Source organism: Carcharhinus amblyrhynchos, chromosome 4 (genome assembly GCF_965287045.1).
Source record: "Carcharhinus amblyrhynchos chromosome 4, sCarAmb.v2.hapA, whole genome shotgun sequence".
NCBI classification, from domain to species: Eukaryota; Metazoa; Chordata; class Chondrichthyes; order Carcharhiniformes; family Carcharhinidae; genus Carcharhinus; species Carcharhinus amblyrhynchos.
Window position 1 is genome coordinate 129,369,147 of NC_137327.1, and position 27,637 is coordinate 129,396,783.

Here is a 27,637-nt window from a genome sequence, read left to right on the forward strand (position 1 = left end):
CACTCTCTCCTTCTCATTGAACGATATGTTTTGTCTGTGTAGTGTGCAAGAAACAATACTTTTCGTTGTATGTTAACACGTGACAAAATAAATCAAATCAAATTTGATAGGAACAAAATGACCATTAATTCAGGAGAGAGAATGGGTTACTGTTTACTCTGATAATAGGTGATCGGAGAGGAAACTGCACATTTTTGATTTTTGCCCCTCAACCAGACATCACCAGTACGTTTTACGTGGAGATTCTGGGATTTTTTGCTGTCATAGGTGAAGCAGTGGTGCTTGCCATTGATCACAAAGAAAGTTGCCCACAACATTCTCGGTGGTGTGGACTTTTCCTTTGCTGACAATTTAAATGTGCTGCCAAGTCAGGGCAACTGGAATCTTCAGCCATATAGCAGCAGCAATATCAACAATCAGGACAAGCAGTCAATCACATTGAAGTATTCACAGACAGCAAACCAGGAAGTCAAAAGCACTTTATTCTTCACTTTTAATTTAAATTGTCAGATAGTAAAATAAATGATTTTATTTTTGTATTAAGATAGAAGCTAAACAAACTTAAGTAAATTTAAAAGTATGGAATTTTGTAATAATGGAGAAGTTTGATATTCACAAATATAAAATTAGCTCTTTAGGGACTGTGAGGTGTTCAGAGCAGATTATGAGGTTAATTCAGTGAAACCTCATTCAATGAGGGATAACATTTTCAGGGTTTTTACAGCGACACTAACATAGTAAACATGGAAGTGTTCACAAATTCACTGATCTTTTAGGGATTGTACTCTAGGGAGGTCTTCAACATCGCACCTTCTGGAGGACAGTAGACTCATCAATAGCAACTTTGGGATTTCTGCACATATGCTGTCAGTTTCAGTGGATTAATGATGGTGAACGCCAACAACTTTGCCATTACTGTCACCACAAAATCTGGACTTTTAGCTCAAAATATTTGGGAAGCCATGTGTAGATATTAGCCATAGTTTAGATCATTAACCAGATAAATGGGACCACTGAGGAATTCTCTTATATTTTCCAAATAACACATCATCTCTGTACATTAAAAGCTTTAACAGTTGGGTCATAGCATAGAGACATGAATCCTCAGATCATGTGCTTGTCTGCTTTTGTGCTAGCTTTCAGTGACTCCAGGGTTAACCTCATCACTTGTATATTTGAAGGTGAAATCTAAGATCAAGATTTGTATCACCATCAATCAGGATGGAATATATTCCTACATCCCTTTAAAGATTGTTTGAGATGTTTGATCCGTTTACCATTAGAATCAGGCTTATGGAACACTTTCTCCTGACCGATTGATTTGAATGCAATACAAATGAAAAGTAATCGGTCAAACAATACATTAACAATTTTATCATAATTTTACAGCAAGTTAGCAGTGAACTGAAGTTATTTTATAAAAATTTAAAAGGACAGTAGGAAATCAGGGTTAAATGTACAATGTTAACATTCAGTTGGAACCAACAACTCGTAACAAAAACAAAATAAATTTTTAACATCCCAGGCTCAGTTATACACTAAGATTTTAAGAAGAAAAATTATAAAATCTGCAAATGGAAATAAACAACAGAACTGGGAAGGAATACAAAGCAGGTAATTTACCTTCCGAAAGGAAATATATTATTATAATTACCCACCAGAAACAATCTCTCCTTTTTCAGATGCTGAGTGGCCTCTTGTTCATTTAACCAATTGCTTTTTTTAAAAAAAACACAATACTACAGAGGCTGTTTTAAAAAAAGTCTCTATTTTTCTTCTTTCCCTTTAGTTTTTCTGTGTACCATCTCCCTAAAGCCAGACAGGATCTTGTTCTCCCTCTTTAGTCGCTCCTCCTTGTTAAATGAAGCCAAAGCCCTCTTTTCATCTGCACTGTAAATCTGGTTCTCTTTCCGGAGACGCACAGCCTCCATGCGTCGGTGTCTGCACACAAAATAAATATTCAAACTCACAAATCAGACGTTAAAAATATCAACAAATCAAGATCATTTGTGTGCTAACAGGAATTTTTAAAATCACCATCCTGAAAAATTCAACCATATCTCGATGCAGCTTAAAACTATAGTGTTTTAGAAAGATTTTGTGATATAGTAATTTTCTTATATTTTCAAATCTTTGCATTCTGAGTGATATTTATCTTTATGCTTCAGACTTTCCTCTGATACTTTAAACATTATATTTGTAACACAGGGTTTTACAAATTGACCAATTATTTCAAAGTCTTACCTGAATGTCTGAATTACATTTAGGAACAAAGTTTTGCAATGAATTTCTGTGCCAAAGCAGAAGTGCTTAGCTTAACTAAAACGCTCTATACCACTGTCCTAGTTAGGGACTGAGGAATCAGTGTGTGATCTTTCTGATTGGTTTGGCTTAATTACTCACAACCTTAACCAGCATAGTTACTGGTTTTCATTTGTTATCTTGACTACTCTGCAGTTCATTTAAAAGCACCCCAAGTTGCAGAAGAATTTGCACAGCAAATCAGATCATAAAACATGCCCTCTTTCACAGATTTCATGACCTGTAAGTTCCTGGCTCTCGGCATCAGATTTGGGACCCCCTCCCCTTGCCACTCACCTTATCCCTGGCCTGTTATTCTCAATGGGACCTTTAAACCCACCCACTTTATTGCAGCTTATGTCATAAAAAAGGGAGCCTGTCCTCCTTTGTTCCACTTCTTTTGGACTTTGATGCTGGAGTTGGATTTGCGCTGCGCTGCCCAGATCTCACTGGGCCTCAAATCAGAAAGGTCAGGCCAGACATACACTTCAGAATTTTAGTGCAGATAAGTGATACAAAGTGGTGATCTGCTGCTGATTGCTCTCTTGAGGAAGTTATGGCCTTGTGTCTCCAGCTCTTTGAGAATTTAGCACCAAAATTTTAATACTCAGCAACTGATTCCCACCAGGCATACCCAATGTAGGGCAATGGTATCTGTGCATCAGATATCATTTTTTCCCCCTCCCTTCACTATATTTATAGATTTAAAACATTATCCTTCGCTGCTCTGAGGGATCTTATTCGTACCTGCTACCACTCATTACATAGCCAGATTGTTCGAAGGCAGCAATCTGGTCACTTGTCAGACCGATTTCACCTCTTCGTGGAATACGCTTTCCAGCTTTCACATACTCAGCCATGGCAGCACCTTCACCAGGAAGCAGAGCATGTCCGTAACTAGAAGACAGAGAGCAATATGGTAAAATTTGACAAAACAGATATTCAACATGCCACACAACCACTTTCAGCTGGAAATTCCTAACTTTTCATAGACATCTTGAAAACATAAGATTTGTAGAAAGATTTCATAAAGAACGGCATATGTATCTACTCATTACAGAGAAACAGGAACAAGAGAAGGTCACTTGGTCCCTTGTGGCTGTTCTGGCACTCAATGGCTGACCTCAATTCCATCCATCCACTTTGGCAAAACAGGCCTCAATATCCATGCCCAATTAAAAAAATCTATCAACTTCAGGTATTGGAGATGTGAAATTGATTCACTAGTTGTCTAATCAAAGGATTTAAGCATTACTCAAAAGTAAATTTCAATTAGTTAACCACCAACTGAATCAACTGGTTATATTTATGTGATGGAAGTTACTTTCTGATAGCTCACTGAATGCTGCTTGGTGCATAGCTGAAACATTCAACATGCTGCTGACTTATTCAGAAATGGAGGGTCTGAAGTTAGAACTTTGCTCTTTGTGGAGCCATGGAACTTGCCTGACAGTTAGGAGTATACTGGAATAGTCCACTTAAAACATTTCGCCAGGAGAAAACATTCCACAGGACTTAACAGACTGAAAAGTTATTTAAATGTCACAAAGCTTTTCAGTATGCTCATAAAAGAAAACTTAACAAAATATGGCAATCAGTGCCTTAAAAGGGGGCCACAGCTCAGACTCTGCCACCCTCCCACCATCCAGACAATCCTGTACTGTGAGGAAGGATTCCAGAAACAGACAATCCACTTTTCTGAAGAGACATAGTTCAGAAATCCAGATCAAAAATACAGAGCTTTAGCATTCGGTAGGAAAATAGGAACCACGTAGTAACCCGACAGTGACTAATACTTCTGAGAAGATTCGGCCCATTATTTAAATTCAAAGAATTAGGAAATTAACCATTAATACTTTGTTTTAAATTGACATACAAGTCCATATAATAGAGCTTTACATGTGTGTTTGACTACGGTATTATACACTAGGCTGACAGATAAAAGTACACCTAAGGTTTAGCCCTAAAAGCCCATCTCGAAAGTGGAAATGAGAGCAAAATTTGATACAAAGGGCACACAGCTAATATTTTAAGCTGAATCTTGATAAATAATCCATTCATTGTAAGAATTTGAAAAGCTGTATCATTTAATTGCTTCACGTTTGCTTCAAGTTTACTCAAAAGAAGAAAAAGGTCGCTTACTTCAAAGGTTTGTCATCATCTTGTGCAGACTGTTGCGTGGGAGGTTCAGGTCCAACCATTACCTCTCCATCTTGTGCACCTTCACAAGGAAAATAAAATTATTAATTTTGTGAGAAGTGTGTGTTCTTTTCAGTTACGTGAAAGCTATTAATTTAGCTGCATTTAAACGCCAAGTGCATCACAGTTAGAAGTTACAGTTAATTTTTCAAAGCTCCATATTTATTTAAATAAATAGAAAAGGTATAATCGAATCTAATTCAAGAGAAAATGAAAATGACAATTAACCAGAGGAACATGAAAGGCTTGTTCAGTACCTGTCTGGTCTAACCAAAAACTTACATGTTTTTTCTACCCAGATATTTGCATTTTCTTCTTCAGACTCTCCACTGCTAGATTCAGATACCTTCTTCTTGTTCTTTTTCACTTTCTTAGGCTTCTTCCTATTAAAAAAAAAGCTCTGGGTTTAACTTACTTTAAATAGCACTTGGTTGTCTCTCCCCAAGTTACAATTCTTAAAGCTCAAAAGATTTTGGATAGTGTAGGGTAGAGGTGGAGCACATAGCATAATCTGTATCTGGTAAAGGATACACATCTGCTGAAATATTAAACCTCTGAATCTGTAGCATTGCTTTCACTTTTGCACACATTGGTTATCCTCTCTGGCCACAGAAGAGGTGTCAGAGGACTGAAGGACAGCTAATGTGATACCATTATCAAGAAGCAAAGTAGGCATCCACCAGGTGATTACAGGCCAGTGAATTTACATCAGTGGCAGGGAAATTACTGGAAAATATTCTGAAGGACAAAATTAATCTCCACTCAGAGAGGCAAGAATTAATCTAGAATAGTCAGAATGAGTTTGTCGGGTGAGATAACAAGCTTGATTGAATTTTTCATAGAGCTGATTTGATGTGTAAATGAGGACAGTGTAATTTGTGTAGTCTACATGGACTTTAGTAAGGCTTTTATCAAGGTCCTATGTGAGGGACTCGTCAGGAAGGTAGGAGCTCATGGAATCCGGGACAATTTGGCAAATTGGATACAAAATTGGTTCAGTGGCAGGAGGCAGACAGTGATGGTCGAAGGTTGTTTTTGTGACTGGAAGTCTGTGTCCACAGGAATTGGTGCTGGATCCCTTGCTGTTTGTGATGTATATTAATGATCTAGACATGAAAATAGGAGATAGGATCACTAAGTTTGAAAATGACATGAAAATTGGTGGCGTAGTAAATAAGTGGAAGGAAAGTCTTAGATTACAGGGTGATATAGATGGGCTGATCAGATGGGCAGAACAGTAGCAAATAGAAAAGTGTGAGGTATGAAGGAACGTCGAACAAGACAAGGGATTACACAATGCATGGTAGGACGCTCGGCAGTACAGAGGATCACAGGAACCTTGAGGTGCATGTCCATAGATCCTAAAGGCAACAGGACAATTAGATAAGATGGTGTGATGATATTGTGCCTTTAAGAAATATATTTAAATTGTGTTTCTTGTAAGTGGTATATTTAGAATTCATCTGTTTTGCAAGGTGCTGATTTGTCTAGGGAAACCTTTAAATTAATGGCTGGGGGAACAAAGTAAGTACTAATTTTAGGCATGGAGTGTTTGTTTTAAGCAGAGTGTATGCATTTGTGTTTACTTAGGTTCCCATGGGAAGAAGTTCTGTTTCAGTTTCATTTTAAAATACAACTAGTTGCTACCTGAGGAGAACAGGGTGCCTCTATCTCTTTCTCCAAAGGCTTTCTGAAACCTCCAAAGCCTGATAACCTTAGTCACATCATATGCCTGTGTTTTTCTAACAAATTTTAAAAAGGGACTTTAAGTAATATTGTTTGAATTAGAATGCAAAGCGAGAGGTTAGCAGTTGAGACTTGTATCAGGTCATATTTAAATATTGTTCAATTGTTACAGGTTAAATTAATTGTTATAGTTAAACTGTGCTGTTAAACAAAGTTTGTTTTGATAAAAGTTCCTAGTTTGTTCGTAGGATTGCAGCAGGAGTGAAACATCTTATCTTCACACCAATGCCAAAATAGACAATTGCTAGGATCTAGTTTGGCTTCATAGTATGCCTTGGGGTTTTTGATCTGGTTCCCTAACAATGGCTAAGAAAGCGTATAGGGTAGGTGCTTATATTAACCGACGTATAGAACATGAGAGCAGGAAGGAACTTTTTGAAATACTTGTTACGTCACAGCTGAAAGTGCATACCGTTCTGGTCACCATAGGAAGGTCTAACTGCACTCGAGGGCACAGGGGAGATTCACCGGGACATTGCCTGGGTTGGAGCATTTCAGCTTATAAGAGAGGCTGGTTAGGCTTGGATTGCTTTCCTTAGAACAGAGAAGATTGAGGGGGAACCTGATTCAGGTTCCCACAAAATCATGTGGGACACAGATAGGAAGAAACTTCTCCCCTTAGTAGAGGGGTCAATAACCAGGGGGATAGATTTAAGGTACAGAGCAGGAGATTTAGAGGGGATTTGAGGAAAACCTTTTTCACCCAGGCATGGAGGGAATCTAGAACTTTCTGTCTGACAGGGTGGTAGAGGTGGGACCCCTTACAACATTTAAGAACCATTTAGACGAGCGCTAGAAATGCTTTGGCATACAAGGCTCTGGACCAAATGCTGAAAAATTGTATTAGAAAAGATAGGTGTTTGATGCTGGCACATAAATGATGGGCTGAAGTGCCACTTTCTGTGCTACAAAACTCTGACTCTATGGAGAGCACACAATAGGCCTAGTAGTGGGATTCCTCTCATGAATGCCATTTCACCATTTTATACAATTTAAGTCATTTCCAGGTACCACAGCTGTTGGATACAGTAACTTCTAACTAATGATCTAAAAATGATCACTAAGAGAATACTTGTGTAATAAGCAAGTAAAATGATAATTCAATTTAATAGCAAGTATGAATTTCTGCCAGGCTCCATGGAGGAAAGAAAACATGCATCACTTTCACTGTCCACAAATAGAAATGAAAAGTGGCCTAGAATAGCAAGGTCCCGGTTGGGAATTAGTGCACGACATAGGGAAAGAATCCAAAGGAGGAAAGAAATTAGAAATGGATAGAGGGAAGGAATTTTTCCCTTAAAATTTCCCCCTCTCATCTCAAACCTGTGTCCCCTTGTAATCGACACTTCCACCCTGAGAAAAAGACTCTGACTATCCACCTTGTCTATGCCTCTCATTATTTTGTAGATCTCTATCAGGTCTCCCTATAGCCTCCGTCTTTTAAGGAAGCAAGACAAATATATCTAATCACTTGCACTGCTGATCAGTCTACTTTGTCTGGTTATTTTACTACCAATTAATGAAAACCATTGTATAACGGAGGTTCTTGTTTAAAGAAATTCTCAATCTGTTGATCACCCAAAAATCTGCTACTGGGGCTTAAAAGAGTTATAAACTTTGTTCCAGTCTACACATTAATAGCAATTTCTTACTCTAATAAATAAACTCATTTTCAAGCTTCCTACTCAAATAATTTTTAAAACTGCAATGTTATTTTACCTCAGACTGTACAAAAGCAGAAGAAAGATGTGAATATTATAAACCTATAGTAAGGAAAGTACCAAACTGGTTAACTTATGTCAGGTTAAGCAAATAATGGGATGAGTATGGCATAGGAAGAATGAAATGGCTTGGGATGGGCATTTGAAGAATTTTTATTTGCCACGCTAAATTCTCTCTCAGTGTGCCCGGATGGACGCCAGAGTGTGGCGACCAGGGAATTTTCACTGTAACTTCACTGTGGTGTTAACGTAAGCCTCCTTGTGACACTGATAAATAAACTTTAAACATTGAGACACGAAAACAAATGTATTACTTTTTGTGGGATTTCTTTCTCTTCTTTTTCTTTTTCTCGTGATCTGAAAAATTACCATAAGAACTAGATTCAGTACAAAATTAATATAATTGCTCATGAAAGTTTATAGATTACAATCTACAGATACCGGGTTTAACATCACGAAATGGTAATTCACCTCTATTACAACAGCATAAAGACAGTTCTCTTTTTATTTGACAAGCAAGTTAAATAAAACATTGCTTAGGCCCATGAATAAGTTGCCAAGCTGCTTGATGCTTAGCTGTCACGTAGAAGAGGATCATATCACTATGGTCACCAATGCTACGTGAAAAGGGAGATGAAAGTCTAAGTTAGTAAAATCAGCTTTCTGATGCCAAATTTCTGGAGTATTTTACCATTTTCTTTATTCATAATTCTTTACTTTCTATTGCTTTTTTGATAATCCTGCACCAGCTAGCACAAAACTACAATTTAAAATAATATCTGTTATGAACTCAATTGAATATTTATTTATTTGTATTCTTCCATGGGATGTGGGTTTGTTGCCCATCCAAGAGAGCATTTAAAAGTCAACCACATTGTTGTGGTTCTGGAGTCACATGTGGGCCACACCAGTCAAGGATGGCAGATTTCCTTCCCTAATTAGTGAACCAAATGGGTTTTTACAACAATTAACAATGGTTTCATGGTCAACAGTAGACTTTTAATTACATGTTTTTTTTTGTTCAATTCAAATTTCACTATCTGCCATGGGATTTGAACCCAGGCCCCCTGAGCATTACTCTGGGTCCTGCACCACCAGCTCCCCTGCACTGCTGTAGTTAAAAGAATCAATTTTTACGAGTTCTGGTCACATCCCCAGGATGTCCTGAAGTGCTTCATGTACAATAACACACTTTAAAATTGTCACTATTGTAAAGTGCTTTGAAAGGCACTGGATTGAATACAGAGGAGATTCACAAAAGTGATTCCAGGGATAAACAATGGCAGTTACGAGGAGAGTTTGCAGTGGTTGGGTCAGTTTTTCTTGGAGAAAAGAAGGCGGGAAAGGGTAAACAGTGAGAAACCATTCTCTCTCAAAAGTACAAGAAGAATATATCAAGAACTGGAGGGCACAGATTCAAAATAATGGGTAAAAGGAAAAATGAAGTGAGGAAAAATTTTTTTTACCAAGAGGGCGGTTGAAGTCTGGAATGAACTTCCTGAGAAGGTGGTAGAGACAGGTTCAGTTGAGATATTCAGAGGGGAACTGGATTGCTAACTGAAAATAAAGTATGTGCAAGGTTACCAGGATAAGTCAAGGGAATAAGACTAGGTAGAATGCTCTTTCAATGAGCCAGTGCAGCCAGACCTGATGAGCCAAATGCTCTCCTTCTGCAGTGCAGAGGTTCTGTGATTCTGTGAAAGGAAATGATGAGAAATCTGAAGACTTAGATGATACAGTAGAGCACTTCTTGTTCCTTTCGGTACTTGCATATCTCTGTAATTTTTTTTGCTGTAATCTCTGTCTCTGTAATCTCCTCCAGCTCCATAATCTTCCAAGATATCCTCTAATTCTGGCATCTTAAGCATCCTTGATTTTAGTTGCTCCACTATTGGTGGGCCGACCTTCAGTTGCCTAGCTCCTAATCTCTGGAATTCCTCCCATAAAGCTCTCTGCTTCTCTACCTCGCTGTCCTTCTTTAAGATACTCCTTATACAAGCCAACTGACCCACTATCCCCTTATGTGACTCTGTGTTACATTTTGTTCTTATAATGGTCCTGTTAAATGCTGTGGGACATTTTACTGTGTTAACGGTGTTACATATTGGTTGTGGCAATATCTTACCACTCAAGTCACTTTCAGAGTCTGATTCACTTTCTTCCGAATGCTTATGCCTTTTCTTCTTTGATTTCTTCTTTTTATTCTTTTTCCTTTTTTTCTTTTTCTTCTTCTTCCCCTCTATATAAAAAACATCATGGGGTGTTACACTATTCATTCTTTATTTATTTGAGCTAAATGATGATTCTGCTTTGTTGGACAAATCTGCAAGTTTCTTACTCCCAATTACTTGATATCAGAGCACTCAAGGACTGCGGGCTGGTCGAATGCTGTCTGTACTCCCTCCGCCTGGGTCACAAACAACTGAAAGACCATGCTGTTTGATTCAATTAGTCCATCATTGGGACATATTTACCAGACACCATATGAGCACTGAAATTCAGGCGCCACCACAGTGCTCAATTGTGTAGTAGGCAGAATGTCGTTTCTGGATTCATGGCAGCATTGTACCGATGGAAATTTATCTAGGCTGCGTGCCCCAGTAATTAAGTAGCTGACATACACCGTTAAGGCTTACACATAATGGTCACATGGGCTGTGTACTGAAGTATGCTTGTGGCCAGAGACCTGTATCCCAGCAGGGGGTCACCTTTTTTTTGTGGGAGGGAGGTGGTGGCTGGACTTGATGGAGAAACCAGATTTGACAAACCATTTGAGAGAAACCAACTTCAACAATAACCTTAAAACAACTTTCATACATTTAAACCTGGGGTACACTTTTTTTTTAAAAAAGCCTAGTTTGGAAAGATCTTATTTAAAAAAATACAACTTTAATATCGTAAAATTGATCAAGTTTATGCATAATTCATTTTAACCAATTTAGCCACAAGATGATATTTTCTGCATCTCAATAGAGTATCCAGAACACTTGTGTACAATATGTGACATCATAAAAATAAGTTCCCAATTTTCTAGCACAATGATTGGCACTGCTGCTTCACAGCACCTGGGTCCTGGGTTTGATTCCTGGCCTGGGTCACTGTCTGTGCGAGTCTGCACGTTCTCCCTGTGCCTGCGTGGGTTTCGTCGGGTCGCTCTGGCTTCCTCCTACAGTCCAAAGACGTGCTGGTTAGGATGCAATGGCCATGCTAAATTCTCCCTCAGTGTACCCGAACAGGTGCTGGAGTGTGGTGACTAGGGGATTTTCACAGTAACCTCATTGCAGTGTGAATGTCAGCCTACTTGTGACTAATAAATAAATTTAAAAATAAACTTAGATTTGGGTTTCTGATAGATGTCCTCATGAAGTGTTGCTACACAACATGAATAAATAAAAATACAAATTCATTTCATTCATGTTTTCAAATCCCTCCATAGCCCTTGGTCCCTATCTTTGTAATTTGCTTTAACCCCACAACTCACCTATAACACTAGCCTCTTCTGCGTTCCCAATTATAATTGTTCCACCATGGGTGGCTGTGCCTTCCGCTGCCTCACTTTCCTCCTTTGACACTCCTTAAAACCTACCATTTGACCAAGCTTTTGGTTATCTGATCTAATATCTTATCTGATTCATCTTAATTTGCTGCTGCATTGTGCCTAGACATGGTTCATTACATTAAAGATGCTATATAAAGTATAAGTTAGTGTCGTAGTGATAGCATGAACCTACAAGCAGATAGTAACATTGGCCCTGCAGTAGCTCATCTGGGGAATGGTGAGTGATGCGAATCAAGACATCAGTAAGAATCAGAAATCTATGATTAACCATTCATAGTAAGGCAGATCACTTGCTCATTTAAAAAAGCTTTTGGTGTTTGCAGAGTTGAAAAGCTGAAATGCTTTCTCGCACCAAAGGTTTACTGTGATCAAATCAGTATGCAAAATACAACAATCGACTTTTAATAAAAAACAGATTGATGCACTTGTCAAACATTAAAAGAAGCAGGGATCTATCATTAAGAATGAAACCTACCTCTTGCAATTTTGACTTGAGTTTTTTGAAAATTACCTTTTGCCTAGATGCATTTTGCCAGCTGACAGTTTATGAAACATTCAATCTGTTTGCAATGCAAAATGTGCAAGTCTCAGTTACCTATCAATTTCCAATATTCATCATGCGAGCGCATTATGGATTTCATTAAAACGTGCTTATTCATTAAAAAAAAAATTACCTTCTGCACTGGAATCAGAACTGCTACTCTGGGCTTGCTCACCCTCAACTGGAGTATGCTCATCGGAACTAACAAACAAGAAACCAAAATTACACTTTGTTAAAAGAGACATCTAATTTTTGTTCTCTGTTGACACTGAAATGCATTTGAATTGAATCATAAGTTTATTGGAATTTTTCAATTAGTTCCACTCTTAAAGATTTAAATGCAGAAATAAGGTGCATGTGGCATGCAACTAGAACCATAGAAAAGTTACAATGCAGAAAGAGGCCACTCAACCCATCGTGACTATGCTGGCCAAATAAGGGGAAAAAAGAGAAAACACTCATTTTAATCCCATTTCCTAGCATTCAGTCCATGGCCTTGCAAACTGCATCACTTCAGCCGCAGATCCATTTTAAAGGAGTTAAACATTTCAGCCTCAACCACCAATTTTGGCAATGATTCCCAGACACTCACCATCCTTTGAATGGTAAAGGTTTTCTTCATGTCCCCTCTAATCCTTCTACCAATCACTTTAAATCTACGCTCCTCGGTAATTGTCCTCTCAGCTCGGTCATCTCTTAGCCTACTCTGTTCTAAGGAGAACAACTCTCGTCTATGCAATCTTTCCTCATAGCTACAATTTTCAAGTCTGGCAACATTCTTGTAAATCTTCTCTTCACTCTCTCCAGGGCATTTATGGCCTGCCCGTAATATGGTGACCAGAACTGTACACAACATTCCAGCTGTGATCTAATCAGTGTTTTATACAGTTCCATCATTACATCCTTATTTTTATATTCAATAATTTGTCCAATAAAGGAAAGCATTCTACATACTTTCTTGAACATCTTGTCCACCTGCCCTGCAGCTTCAAGAACTGTGGACATGTACCCCAAGATTTCTTACTTCCCCAACTCATCTCAATATCTTCCCATTTATTGAGTTTTCCCTTGCTTAGTTTCCGCTTCCCAGATGCATTGTTTCTTACTTGTCTGGATTGAATACCATTTTCCACTTCTCTGCCCACTCAACCTCCTATCTTTGGCAATCCCTCAGGGTTGAAGATGACAAGCTTCCACTCTGGGAAGTAGATTCTGCTGTTGTTGAAAAGTCCAATCCTGGACTCTACTACAGGTAGACCAGGTTGGTACTTGATGAGGTGGGTGGGTGGGACTCTAGGTTCTGCACATGCTTTTCCATGCTCCACTTGGTGACGCTCAAAGTGGTTGGTGCCATTGCGAATGCTTCTTCTCCAGTGTTCTAGGGCAAGCGATTCCCATGGGTTGGTGGGGATATTGCACTTAGAGCATCCTTCTAGTGTTTCCAATGCCCTCCTACTGAGTGCTTGCCATTGCAGAGCTCAGAACAGAGCACTTGTTTAGGCATGTAAATACTTAATCAAATCATTCATATCATTCTGGATTTACAGCTATCCTCATCAGTATCAGCTATACGGCCTTTTTTTTTAACGTCTTCTGCAAATTTCAAAATCATGCCATCCACATTTATGTCTAAATTATTAAGAAAATAACAAACAGCAATTGCCCCAACACTGAGTGAGCCCTGTAGAACACCATTGGAAACTGTTTCTCATTCGCAAGAACATCAATCATTATTGTTTATTCTCTGTCACTGGGCAAATTTTGGATCCAGCTATCTTCTCTTGTATACCATGAGATCTTACTTTTCTGACCAATATGTCATGTGGAACTTTGTCTTACTGAAATTCACACAGATAATATCCACTGCACTACCCTCATCAATCTTCTTTGTTACTTCATCAAAAAAACAATTAAAGAACATCGTGGGAATATTTTTTCAAGCAATTTTCTTGGAATTATTTTATTACTTTTGAGCCAATAAATGATTTGAGACACAAAAACAGAAAATGCTGGAAAATCTCAGCAGGTCTGACAGCATCTGTGGACAGGGAATAAAGCTAATATTTCGAGTCTGGATGGCCTTTCATCAGAGTTTTGACTTCAGGTCAAGTTTCAATAAAACCCAAATAGTTAAATATAATTAATCAACTTCAACATAGATAATACAAACTGAGAATGAGAAAATTAGTTAGTCAACCTGCAAATAAAAACAACTGCAATTGAATCCTGTGATAGCGGAAAGGGCACTTACTCTGGTTCTGGGACCTTTGGAGACAGCCCCCACACTTCAGGTGCTCCAAGTTCTCCAATTCGCTCTCTTTCCTTTAGCCGCCTGCAAGTAATTGCACAAAACAGTCACTATTTGTCAACTGACATATGTTATCATTTCAACATTTACTGGAAACAATTGAAGGCTTAAATTCACTTTTTAAAAATGCTATTTGCTTTCTCCACCCCTACTTGTTTCATCCTATAATGAAGGCACCAAGTATCTCAATACCTCATCTGTGGTCATTACATGTGGTGGAATTTCAATAAGCTATTCTAATTTGGGAGCGTCACAATGAAACCAGGTCATGCTGAAAGAACCGGTAGTTCAGAAGTTTGAAAAGTTTAAAATTGATAACGAGAAGGTAGTGTACTTTGTTCTTAGAAGTTGATAAGGCACCTGGACCAGATGAGATGCATCCAAGGTTACTAAGGGAAGTGAGAGTGGAAATTGAGAACTGGCCATAACTTTCTCCTGCTCTTACTGATAGTTAAAAGGTGAAGTCACCACATTCCCAGATGACCATAAGCTCAAAGGGGAGAGCTGACTGGTGCTGATTTAACCTGAGGATTACACTTCAGGCGAGGGGACAAGGTTGAGAAGGCGGGGCCTTATAGATAACCTCAGCCAGTACAGGAATTGAACCCACGCTGTGTGTGTCACTCTGCATTACAGACCAGCTGTCCAGCCAATTCAGCTAAACAGACTTCTCTTATTGACATATATTAATGATCTAGGCTTTGGTGTACGGGGCACAATATTAAAATTTGCAGATGATACAAAACTTGGAAGTACTGTGTACCATGAGAGGGGGTCTTCAAAGAACTTCAAAAGGGCATACACAGCTTGGTGGAATGGGCAGATAAGTAGCAAATGAAATTTAATGCAAAGAAGTGTGAAGTGATTCATTTTGGTAGTAAGAACAAAAAGAGATGACACAAGTCTTCTGAGGAATGGTAAACACTGTTGGGTGTCGTTCCGTTCCTACTTTACAGCACATAACTCCAGGAGGGTCAACTGGATCATTATCTGAAAAGAATACAGGGAAAATGGCAGGGGGGTGGTAGTAGATGAATTGTTCCTTTAGAGGACAGCATAGACAAATAGACAGAACAGTCTCCTTCTGCTGCAGTAACCATTCTGTGATTCAATTCTGTTCCCACCCAAAGTTCAGACAATGGACGGCGATTAGATTTAGGAATGCTGAATAATTTTCCCAAGTCCGAGCTCAGGCACACTAAAAGTTAAACAAAAGCAAATTGGTCGGTGCCAAGAAAAAGTCACTCACTCCTTTCCTACAGCTGCACAGTTCATCCCAGTGCTGCAAAACACTTTTCTTCACAAGATAAACTTGGAAACTTCTCAACTATTGCAGGGTTCAAAGGACATGGGAAGAGCATTTTCCACACAGTCTATTGGTGCAAGGAATTTGCCTCATATAACTTGCCTTAGTACCAGTGTATTGGGTAATCAAAAAGATGAGCAATGCATCATATTCAACTGTACATGTTCATAAGTATATTGTATTAGATGTTCCCCATCATATCTCTAATAATCTGTTTAGATCATTTTAGCTGCTTCGTTTTAACCAGTCATGTCTAGCACGCTGTGCAAAGCTGTTAATGAGAAAGACTGAGAGGCTCAGAGGACACCTATTCCAATGTTTATCATAGCAAATAAGAGAGATTTTACAAGAAGCAGGATTGCAAGACAGAGCAGAATGCTGACTACACAAAAACCAGAAGCAGCATGCCTGAGAACTAAGAAACAAAAGCAACAAAAATCACTACAACAAATTTAAGATTTGCATTAATCAGCAGACACTAACTGTTCAGCAAATACACACAATGTACCGGTTCTTGTTTTTGTTTTTGGAATTCAGTGATTACATTTTAATTCACTATGTCAGAATGGGATAAGGTGAGCTCCTGAAGCCAACTACTTACTCATTGCTTTGTTGTACAGAAAATGTTTTAAAAAGCTCTCCACGATAGAAGCCTTATGCTGATTAGCACAAAAAAAAGTTTAATTTGCAGTTCTCGAGTCAAAAGCCTACAAGAAAACTACAGTGTTGCTTTGGAGTTTGAAATTTAAATCTCACATACAAGTATAATCAGAATTCCTGGAAACTTAATAGTGCAGGCAATGGGTTACCCTGAAGTTGAAGATAAAGTAACAAAGAAATAGGACAAAGTATCAAGATGCAACTTCAGACGAGGCTACCCAAGAAACAAAATATCCAAAGAATACAATGGAAGTGGGCTTAGACTATTGAGTCTTACAAGCATACAGAAGAAGTGCAAAAGTAGATCATTCAGCCCTTTGGGCCTGTTCTGCCATTTCATAAAATCATGGCTGATTTGTTTGCATTTCAAATTCCACATTTCCATTTACCCCGATAACCTTTGATTCATAACAAAAATCTACCTACCTCTGCCTTAAAAATATTTAACAACCTGCACCTCCAATGCTATCTGAGGCCACAAAGCAACACTAGTTTTCTTGTAGGCTTTTGACTCGAGAACTGCAAATTAAGCCTTTTTTTTTCCTGCTGGGCAATGAATGCTAATCCTTATATCAGCATAAGGCTTCTATCGTGGAGAGCTTTTTAAAACATTTTCTGTCGGACAAAGCAATGAGTAAGTAGTTGACTTCAGGAGCTCACCTCATTCCATTCCGACATAGTGAATTAAAACGTACATCATAAAACCCTCAAGAGGAAAATTTGCTCATCTCTGTCCTAAAAGGGCATCCCTTAATTTTTGAAACAGTGACCCCTAGTTCTGAACTCATCTGCAAGAGGAAACACCCTTACCACATTCACTGTGTTGCGATCATTCAGACTCTCAAATACTTTAATGAGGCCAGCCTTCACTCTTCTAACCACCCCCCTCCCCTACTTCCCTTGGAAACAAGCCCAGTCTGTCAAACCTTTCCTTATAAAGACAAGCTGCTCATTCCAGATATCAACCTCGTAAAGGTAAAGGCGACAAAAGGTACGTTAGCCTTCATGGCACTAGGTTTTGAGTACAGGAGCAGGGATGCGTTGTTGAAATTATACAGAGCCTTCGTAAGGCCACATCCAAGAGTATTGTGTGCAGTTTTGGTCTCCATTTCTGAGGAAGGACATTCTTGGTCTCAAGGGAGTGCAGCGAAGGTTTACAAGGCTGATTCCGGGGATGGCGGGACTGATGTATGACGAGAGATTGACTAGGTTAGAATTGTTTTCGCTAGAGCTTAGACAAATGAGTAAGGAATCTCAGAGACTTGTAACATTTGAACAGGATTAGACAAGGTAGGTGCAGGGAAGATGTTCCCGATGGTTTGTGTGTGTCCAGAACCGGGGTGACAGTCTGAGGATGCGGTGTAGACCATTTAGGACAGAGATGAGGAGACATTTCTTCGCCCAAAGAGTGGTGAGCCTGTGAAATTCATTACCACAGGAAGTAGTTGATGACAAAACATTGAATGTATTCAAGAGGCTACCAGATATAGCACCTGGGGTGAATGGGATCAAAGGTTATGGGGAGAAAGCAGGATTTGGCTATTGACTTGGACAAATCAGCCATGATGTGATGAATGGCAGAGCAGGCTCGACAGGTTTATTTGGTAGCAAACGCCACTAGCTTTCGGAGCATTGCTGCTTCGTCAGGTGAGTGGGGAGTTCTGATCACAGACAAGGCATATAAAGACACACACTCAGTTAATAGAATACAGATTAGAATGCGAGTCTTTACAGCTAATCAAGTCTAAAAGATGCAGACAATGTGAGTGGAGATAGTATTAAGCATAGGTTAAACAGATATATGTTGTCTCCAGACAGTTTATGGCATGCTGTCTAGAGACAATACACATCTCTTTAACCTACGCGTAATGCTATCTCCACTCACATTTAAAGGTGCAGACAATGTGAGTGGAGATAGCATTACGCATAGGTTAAAGAGATGTGTATTGTCTCTAGACAGCGTGCCATACACTGTCTGGAGACAACATACATCTGTTTAACCTACGCTTAATACTATCTCCACTCACATTGTCTGCATCTTTTAGACTTGATTAGCTGTAAAGTCTCGCATTCTAATCTGTATTCTATTAACTGAATGTGCGTCTTTATATGCCTTGTCTGTGATCAGAACTCCCCACTCACCTGACGAAGGAGCAGCGCTCCAAAAGCTAGTGGTGTTTGCTACCAAATAAACCTGTTGGACTTTAACCTGGTGTTGTGAGACTTCTTACTGTGTTTACCCCAGTACAACACCAGCATCTCCACAGCACAAACAGAACCCAGAGGGGATTCAAAAAAACAAGAATCTTCAGACAGAGCAATTCAATCCAAGATTATTGTTTAGTGCAAGGAATAGAAACTGACTGAACTGGAGTAGCTTTGTGATGTACTGTAATAAAAGGTCTTTGCTCTTGATTTAGGACTCTCAGCAGCAGCAATAGGTAACAGCAGAACCTTTAGACTGCTTCACCCATTAACAAGATGTTTCTAATTCAAGAAATTTATTCTATACAAATTTATCTAAACTTTTCAATGATGAACGTGTGTGAGTGTGTGTGTGAGAGTGAGAGAGTGTACCATGACAATGCAAATGATAAAAATGTGGAGATCAATATTCCCTCTACGATAGGTGGATGTGCAGCAACCCAAAAGATCATGCAGGTCAAGAACAAGTTGGCGAGTTTCAGATACCTCGTGCATGCAGCCATGCAATAGAAACATAGAACATTACAGCACAGCACAGGCCCTTCAGCCCTCAATGTTGTGCTGAGCTATGTCCAAACCCAAGATCAAGCTATCCCCTCCCTATAATTCTGGAGTGCTCCACGTGCCTATCCAATAACCGCTTGAAAGTTCCTAGTTCCAACTCCACTATCACAGCAGGCAGTCTATTCCACACCCCAACCACTCTCTGAGTAAAGAATCTACCTCGGACATCCCTCCTATACCTTCTACCATGAACCTCATAGCTACGCCCCCTAGTAACAGCTACATCCACCTGAGGAAATAGTCTCTGCACGTCCACTCTATCAATCCCTCTCATCATCTTATAAACCTCTATTAAGTTGCCTAGAAGTGAAATATATACACACACAAGAGGGAAGATTTAATTGGTCCCTTGGAACATATTACAATTATACAAAATCAGCTTTCTGCATTTTCAAACATAGAATAAGACAACATAGAAGACCATTCAGCCCATCAAATTGCTTCAGCTCTTTCAAAGAGCAGCCTAGCGTGTCCCATTTCCCCAATCTTTTCCCATATCGCTGCAATTTTTTTGTTTCAGATGCTTATCTGATTTTCTTCTGAAGGTTACTATTGAATCTGTGTTCACAACTCTATTGGGCAGTGAAGTTTATGCACCAACCACTCATTAATTACTAACCAAATGTTGCCCTCGTTCTTTTGCCAATCAGCTCATACTTGTGTCCTCTGGTTATTGAACCTTGAGCCCAAGTAATAGTTTCTCTTGACTTACTCTATCTATGCCCTTCACTATAAACATCTGCATAAAATCTATTAGCTTTCACTCCTCCATGGAAAACAAAATCAGCTTCTCGTATTTATTCACAATCTAGATGCCATCAATGGCTGCTCAGTTGGTAGCACTCTACCCGGCAAGCCGCAAGATTCCATTTTCAAATACCACTCCAGGGCCTGGGGAAAAAAATCCAGGCTGACACTCCAGTGCAGTACTGCACAGTTGGAGGTGCCATCTTGCAGATGAGATGTTAAACTGAGGCCCCTTCTGCCTGCTTGGGTGGATGCAAAAGATCCCACGCCACTATTTCAAAGAAGAGCGGGGGAGTTATTTATGGTGCCCTGGCTGATAATTATCCCTCAATCAACAGATTATCTGATCATTGTCACACTGCTGTACCCAAATTGGCAGCAACACTTCCTCCATTATGATAGTGGATACATGCAAAATAAAATGACTTAAAACACTTTCAGACGTCTGGTGGTCATGGAAAGCACTACATAAATGCAACTCCTTTCAAATCATTGGAACCATCTGGCAAATCTCTTCCGTACGCCTCCAATGACTTCATCTCCTTCCTAAAGTGTGGTGCCCAGAATATGGCAGAGTACCCAAGCTGAGGCTGAACTACTGTTTCATATCAGGTGAGAACAACTCCCTGGCTTTTGTACTCTGCCTCTATTTAAAAAAGCTCAGTTCCCATATGTTTTATTAATTGCTTTAATCTGTCCTGCCACCTCCAAAGATTTGTGCACAAGCATCCACCTTTTAAACTTAAGCATCCATTGCCCTTCTTCCCACCAGCATCGTTTCATTGTACTTGCAGCAAAAAAAAAATCGCTGAGAACAGACTTCGAAAGGGTAATCTTTCGAGTTATAGAAAAGTATAACTTGCTTGAGCAAGGTGATTATTTTTATTAGTTTGAAAGTTTCTGAACAATTTTAGATGTCAGATAGTGTAGTGGGTAGTTCTTTTGTCTCTGAGCCAGAAGTTCCGAGCTCAAGTCTCTGCCTAAACCTGATGGCCAAAGAATGCAGCCAACAGGTTGAGCATCCACCTGCAAATCCTTCCAACACACACCAATGGCAGGCAGCAAGAATGAGCAAAATTCCTGGTCAGCATGTGATGGAAGGAACTCAACCAGCACTTAGCTCCAGACTACAACACACATGTGCATGTTTTCATGGCAATTCGGGCTTCCTCAGTGAACTGTAACATACTACCAAATGATTAACATGTTAGGGCCAAACCTGGCAATAAAAGCGTTGTGTCTCTGTCGAAGCAGGTCTTCTTGTTCTTTTCCGTAATGTTCCATGTGCAGCTTGTTGTAGTGCCCGTGGTGCGAGCGTGAATTTTGATCTCTGGATCTTGACCTAGAACGGCTGTGGTGTACACCATTTTGATGCTTCTGTATGCTGGATCTCTCTCTCGACTTAGATCTGGATCTTCTTAGCTTTTTATCAATTGATGGAGATTTGTGGTGCATTGAATGATATTTGTTACATTTTTCTGGAGGACTCTGAGTTCTGCTGTCGTTGCTGCTGCTACATCGTCTTCTTTTAGGGCTGACTGATGAGTCTGGACTGCCACTTCTTGATCGACGAACTGGAGGCATTGCTGACCATCAGCTTCAAAGAGTGTTGCTCATTTATTTTCCAATATTACTATAAAACAATATAATATTTTATAAACATCTTAAATGTACCTACGTTAGTGTTTCATTTTTGTTTTAGTTTAAAAAATTACAAATGTGGTATTTTACAAACAGAGACAAAAATATATTGTGTTATTTTATTTATATTTGTTTTGATAACTCAGGAAAATCCCGATAAACTATTTAACGCAGTCATTTAAAAGTCAGGCATAACAAGCTAAAGTTAACTTTGCTAACTCAAATAATTTTCATTGAAGGGTCTCCTGCAAAAATTTATTTTGACTAGTTGACAAAGAGTGGCTTGCATGACTGACATCTGCTGAAAAATCTCATTCACCAAGTACATTTTACAGTGAAACACTCAAGTTGCCAGTCTTGTAGAGTAGAACTAATGTTTGATTTTCCCGTATTCCTGCCTAGTATACTCTTTAGTATTACTGGACTTAAGGGTTTTCCTGGTTTGAAGTCACCACAAATGCATCTGCTCCATATTTTATGTTTAACTGATTTCATAATGCAGTCTTCTTAGTTAAGATTCCTAAATTAACAAAGTAAAGAATCTCTGACTGAATGATTTACCATGATGGTGTCCATTTTTAACTTACTTCCCCTTTAACAAATATCAGGCTATTTGCTTTCTAATTAAGGTCATTTCAACACCTCTGATTTGTTTTAGCATTCATATGTCTTCTCCCCTCCATGGTAACTCCACACCATGGAGTTCCATAGGTACTGGTTCCTCTCCACCACACTTTACAAGCGTGACCAGAAACAGTATATTGGATGGTTGATTCTGCCTTCAAATGATACAAAAACTCAGCCTGTTTGGCAGCATCAGTGGACAAAAAAAGTTAACTTTTTGATTCTGATGTGATTCTTATTCAGAAATTCCTCTGGCAGAGAATCTAAAGTACAGTAAGAAGTCTCACAACATCAGGTTAAAGTCCAACATGTTTATTTGTAGCAAATGCCATTAGCTTTCGGAACTAGCTGTTCCTTTGTCAGGTGGGTGGGAGTTCTGATCACAACAGGGCATTTAAAGACACAAACTCAATTTACATGAATAATGATTGGAATGTGAGTCTTTACAGCTAATCAAATCTTAAAGGTACAAACAATGTGAGTGGAGAGAACACAGGTTAACAAGGTGTGTACTGTTTCCAGACAGGACGACACATGGCAGCACAGAGTTGCTGAGCAGACTGATAGTCAAGTTCCGCACACAAGGACGGTCTCAACCACTATCTGTAACTCCCACAACTTGTCTGGACTTGCAAAATCTCACTAACTTTCCTGTCTGGAAACAATACTCATCTTTTTTAACTTGTGCTTAATGCTCTCTCCACTCACATTGTCGGTACCTTTTAAGACTTGATTAGCTGTAAAAACTCACATTTCAATCATTATTCATGTAAACTGAGTTTGTGTCTTTATATGCCCTGTCTGTGATCAGAACTCCCACCCACCCGACGAAGGAACAGCCAGTTCCAAAAGCTAGTGGCATTTGCTATAAATAAACCTGTTGGACTTTAACCTGGTGTTGTGAGACTTCTTACTGTGTGTACCCCAGTCCAACGTTGGCATCTCCACATCAGAGAATCTAAAATCAGGGGATATGGGAATCAGATATTAAAACAGAAAATGCTGGAAAAACTCAGCAGAGAATGTACTCAGGGAGAGAGAGAGAGAGAAAAAAAGTCAACATTTTCAGGTTAACGACCTTTCAGCAGTACAACAGTTCTGATGATAGGTCACTGACCTGAAACGTTAACACTCTCTCTCCACACACACTGCTGAGTTGTTCCAGAACTTTCTGCGGCTTCTACCAGATCTTCAGGATCCCGCAGCATTTTGTTTCTAATTTTATGTCCTCAATTGATATTAGCTTTGGCACCGCCAAGTGAATAATTACCAGGAGCAGGAATGCTGCAAACGTTTCCATGTAAACCACAGGCTCTGAGGCGATGCTCTGAGCTCGAAGCTGCTTCCACTCAATTTGCCCAGGGTTCAAATGACAAAAATAACGAACACTTTAATCCCAGTCACTGCCGCATGCCCTTGGAGTTATTTCCCTTTTCTTGGCTTAAAGCAACGTCTGATTTTCCAAACTATAGAAAAGAAGATTTTAAAAAAACCTCTTCGATCAAACTGACCAAAACAACTGAGAATCACACAGGAAGCAGTTACAGGGTCACAGGTCAGCGGCAAGGTACCCGGATGTGTTCCCGTTGGTTCCGCCCCTTTTCGTCATCACGTAACAACGTGGTCGCCCTCCCATTGGTACCGCCTCTTTACGTCATCACGTAGCAGCGTGCTCGCCTTCCAGTTGGCCTCATCTCATTGCGTCATTACGTAATAGCATGGGCGTCTTCCCATTGACCGCGCCCATTTTCGTCATCAACCAACAGCATGGCCGCCCTCCTGGTGACTTCCTCCCTCCTTTGCGTCATCGAGTAACCGCGTGGTGGTCTTCCAGTTGGTCCCGCCCCTTTGCGTCATCACGTAATCGTGCACCCGTTTTCCGGTCGGCCCCGCCTCCTTTCGTCATCACGCAATTTCACGTGCGACGGGGGTCTTCCCGCTAGCCCCGCCCCTTTGCGTCATCGCGTAATTGCGCACGTGTGACCGTCGAAAGCATACGTAGATTGGAATCTCGTCCTGGTGCCGGCTGGAGATTGGTAGCACGTGCTGCCGGCTGTAGGTGTGGAGGAGGCCGAGGCTCCCTGAGCAGGAGCTTAACTACAGGCAGAGGGACCACCTCTCCTCACACAGGCTCCCTGAGCAGGAGCTTAACTACAGGCAGAGGGACCACCTCTCCTCACACAGGCTCCCTGAGCAGGAGCTTAACCACAGGCAGAGGGACCACCTCTCCTCACACAGGCTCCCTGAGCAGGAGCTTAACCACAGGCAAAGGGACCACCTCTCCTCACACAGGCTCCCTGAGCAGAAACCCTAACCACAGGCAGAGGGACCACCTCTCCTCACACAGGCTCCCTGAGCAGAAACCCTAACCACAGGCAGAGGGACGACCTCTCCTCACACAGGCTCCCTGAGCAGGAACCTAACAACAGTAAAAAGTCTGACAACACCAGGTTTCAGTCCAACCGATTTATTTGATAGTAAACTCACAAGCTTTCAGGTTAGTCCCTTCGTCAGGTGAATGGAGAGTTCTGGCCTCAGACAGAGCATATAAAGCACAGACAGTTTACAGATCACTGATTAGAATACGAATCTTTACACCTAACCTGCTGTTCCAAGTCTTAAAGTGGCTGACAATGTGAGTGGAAGGAGCACTGAGCGCAGGTTAAAGAGATGTGTATTGTCTCCAGACAGTACAGTAAGTGAGGTTTTGCAAACCCAGGCAAGTCACGGGGGTTACAGATAGTGCAACATGAACCCAAGATCCCTGTTGAGACCGTCCTCATGTGTGCGGAACTTGGCCATCAGTCTCTGCTCAGCGACTCTGCGCTGCCGTGTGTCGTGAAGGCCGCCCTGGAGAATGCTTACCCGAAGGTCAGAGGCTGATTGCCCATGACCAGTGAAGTGTTCGCTAACAGGAAGGGAACAGTCCCGCCTGGCGACTGTTGAGCGACGTTCATTCATCTGCCGTTGTAGCGTCTGCATGGTCTCCCCAATGTACCATGCTTCGGGACATCCTTTCTTGCAACGTATCAGGTAGACGATGTTGGCCGAGTTGCAAGAGTATTTACTGTGTACCTGGTGGATGGTATTCTCACGTGCGATGATGGTATCCATGTCGATGATCCGGCATGTCTTGCAGAGGTTGCTGTGGCAGGGTTGTGTGGTATTGTGGTCACTGTTCTCCTGAAGGCTGGGTAGTTTGCTGCGAACAATGGTCTATTTGAGGTTGCGTGTTTGTCTGAAGGCAAGAAGTGGGGGTGTGGGGATGGCCCTGGCGAGATGTTCATCTTCATCATTCAGGAATCTAACCACAGGCAGAGGGACCACCTCTCCTCACAGAGGCTCCCTGAGCAGGAGCTTAACCACAGGCAGAGGGACCACCTCTCCTCACAGAGGCTCCCTAACCAGGAACCCTAACCACAGGCAGAGGACCACCTCTCCTCACAGAGGCTCCCTAACCAGGAACCCTAACCACAGGCAGAGGGATCAGAGGCTCCCTAAGCAGGAACTTAACCACAGGCAGAGTGACCACCTCTCCTCACAGAGGCTCCCTGAGCAGGAACCTAACCACAGGCAGAGTGACCACCTCTCCTCACACAGGCTCCCTGAGCAGGAACCTAACCACAGGCAGAGTGATCACCTCTCCTCACAGACGTTACTTAACCAGGAACCCTAACCACAGGCAAAGGGACCACCTCTCCTCACAGACGCTACTTAACCAGGAACCCTAACCACAGGCAAAGGGACCACCCCTCCTCACAGAGGCTCCCTGAGCAGGAACTTAACCACAGGCAGAGTGACCACCTCCCCTCACAGAGGCTGCTTAACCAGGAACCTAACCCCAGGCAGAGGGACCACCTCACCGAGGCTCCCTAAGCAGGAACCCTAACCACAGCAGAGGGACCACCTCTCCTCACAGAGGCAATGTCATCTACTCTTTGATTTTTCTTTTTATCTGTATCTTTACGTCTTTTCAGTGGTCACCCAGTATTGTGCATTTGGGATCTATTAGAATTCAGCCTTTCAAGTCTGCTCCGCCATTTAACATGGCTGGTCTTACCCTGGTCTCAACTCCGTCTTCCTGTCTGCTCCCCATAACCCTTTATCTGTCTTTTAATCAGAAACATATCTATCTCTTTCTTTGGTCTGTTGATTGATTCTGCCTCCATCACACTCTGGGGCCGTGAGTTCCACTGATCGGCAAGCCTCTGACATAAGTAGTTTCCCCTCATCTCAGTTTTGAACCTATTCTATGTCTATGAGTAGATACCCTCAGATTGATACCAGGATTTAAGATTTACATTAGGAGGACAAATTGTCTAACCTTGGCCTGCTTTCCCTTGAGATTTGAAGTTTGAGGGATGATCAAAGTATGATCCAGGAAATGATTGAATTGAATAGTGGAACAGGTGGTGGGTGGGAGAGTTGAATGGCCTACTCCTCTCCCTGTGTTTCTTTATAATTTGGGGTACGTAAAGCGATAAAGAAACTGAATCTTGTGGATATTGATAATAGCATCCAAAATCAGGGGACATGAAGTTTGAATGTATAACAGAAAATAATGGAAATACTCTTAAATATGGGAAAAATCTTTAGAGAGTGAGAGTTAACATTTCAGTTTGTTGAATCTGGTTTCATTGGTTTTTATGATAAATCATTGATCTGAAATGTTAACTCTGTTTCTCTCTGAATCTGTTGAGTATTTCCAGCATCTTCTGTACTTATTTCAATTTCTCCAGCATCAATAGTCCTTGTTTTTGTGACATGAAGTTAGACCATTCAGGAGGGAAATCAGGGAATATGTCTTCACGTACAAGGTAGTGAAAATCAGGAACTCTCATCCCTAAAGGACTGTGGATTGGAAATTTTCAACATTGAGTTTGCTAGTTTTTATTAGGTCAGGGTATCAATGGATTATGGGTCAAAAGAAGGTAAATTACATTTTAGTAGAGATCAGCTGTGATCTAACTAAAGGATGGAACAGGCTTGAGGAGCTGAATGACCAAGGCCTATTTGTCTGTCCTTAGCTGTCCAATGCTTCCCATTCTCGACCCCTTTTGAGGATTAGCCCCTTTTCCTGAAACTGTGCCCTCATATTCTAGATTCCCCAGCCAATGGAAACAACCTCTTGGTGTCTACCCTGTCAAGCCCTTACTTAAATATGGAGGTCAAAACTGCACATAGTACTTCAGATGTGGTCTCACTAAAGCTCTGTGTAATTGTAGAAAGGATTCCTCATTCTTGTATTGCAATCTCCTTGCAATTAAGGCCAATATGACATTTGCCTTCCTAATTGCTTGCTATACCTGCATGTTGACTTTGTGCTGTTTATATGAGCACACCCTCAAATCTTTCTGAACATTAAGATTCAGAAGTTTCACAACTTTCAAAAATACTATTTTTTTACTATCCTCACATTTAATTCTAGCTTTCTACCAAAGCTAATCTAGATATATTACACATGCTCTCTTAGTCGCTTATTGGATTAAATAGAAATACATAAGATATAAAGTTC

The 27,637-nt window shown here is 40.6% G+C and overlaps 1 protein-coding gene across 1 annotated transcript; it reads right to left on the minus strand.

The window, feature by feature from the left end:
* Nucleotides 1-1,669: 1,669 nt before the first annotated feature.
* nkap (NFKB activating protein) lies at nucleotides 1,670-23,693 on the minus strand. The gene is made up of 10 exons (XM_080187869.1): nucleotides 23,393-23,693; nucleotides 21,077-21,490; nucleotides 14,319-14,399; nucleotides 12,201-12,268; nucleotides 10,093-10,206; nucleotides 8,282-8,324; nucleotides 4,783-4,883; nucleotides 4,444-4,522; nucleotides 3,049-3,198; nucleotides 1,670-1,941 (listed from the first exon to the last, which is right to left on the minus strand). Exons 2-10 carry the CDS (start codon nucleotides 21,439-21,441, stop codon nucleotides 1,767-1,769), a joined length of 1,176 nt encoding a protein of 391 aa, XP_080043995.1. The 5' UTR covers nucleotides 21,442-21,490; nucleotides 23,393-23,693; the 3' UTR covers nucleotides 1,670-1,766.
* Nucleotides 23,694-27,637: the final 3,944 nt, after the last annotated feature.

Excerpts from the sequence above, each read along its gene's own strand:
- nkap (XM_080187869.1), bottom strand. The coding sequence starts at position 21,441 with ATGCCTCCAGTTCGTCGATCAAGAAGTGGCAGTCCAGACTCATCAGTC. Across the intron at positions 14,400-21,076 it reads CACAACGCTTTTATTGCCAG|GCGGCTAAAGGAAAGAGAGC; the intron begins GTTTGGCCCTAA and ends AATTACTTGCAG. Across the intron at positions 4,523-4,782 it reads TATCTGGGTAGAAAAAACAT|GTGCACAAGATGGAGAGGTA; the intron begins GTAAGTTTTTGG and ends TTCCTTGTGAAG.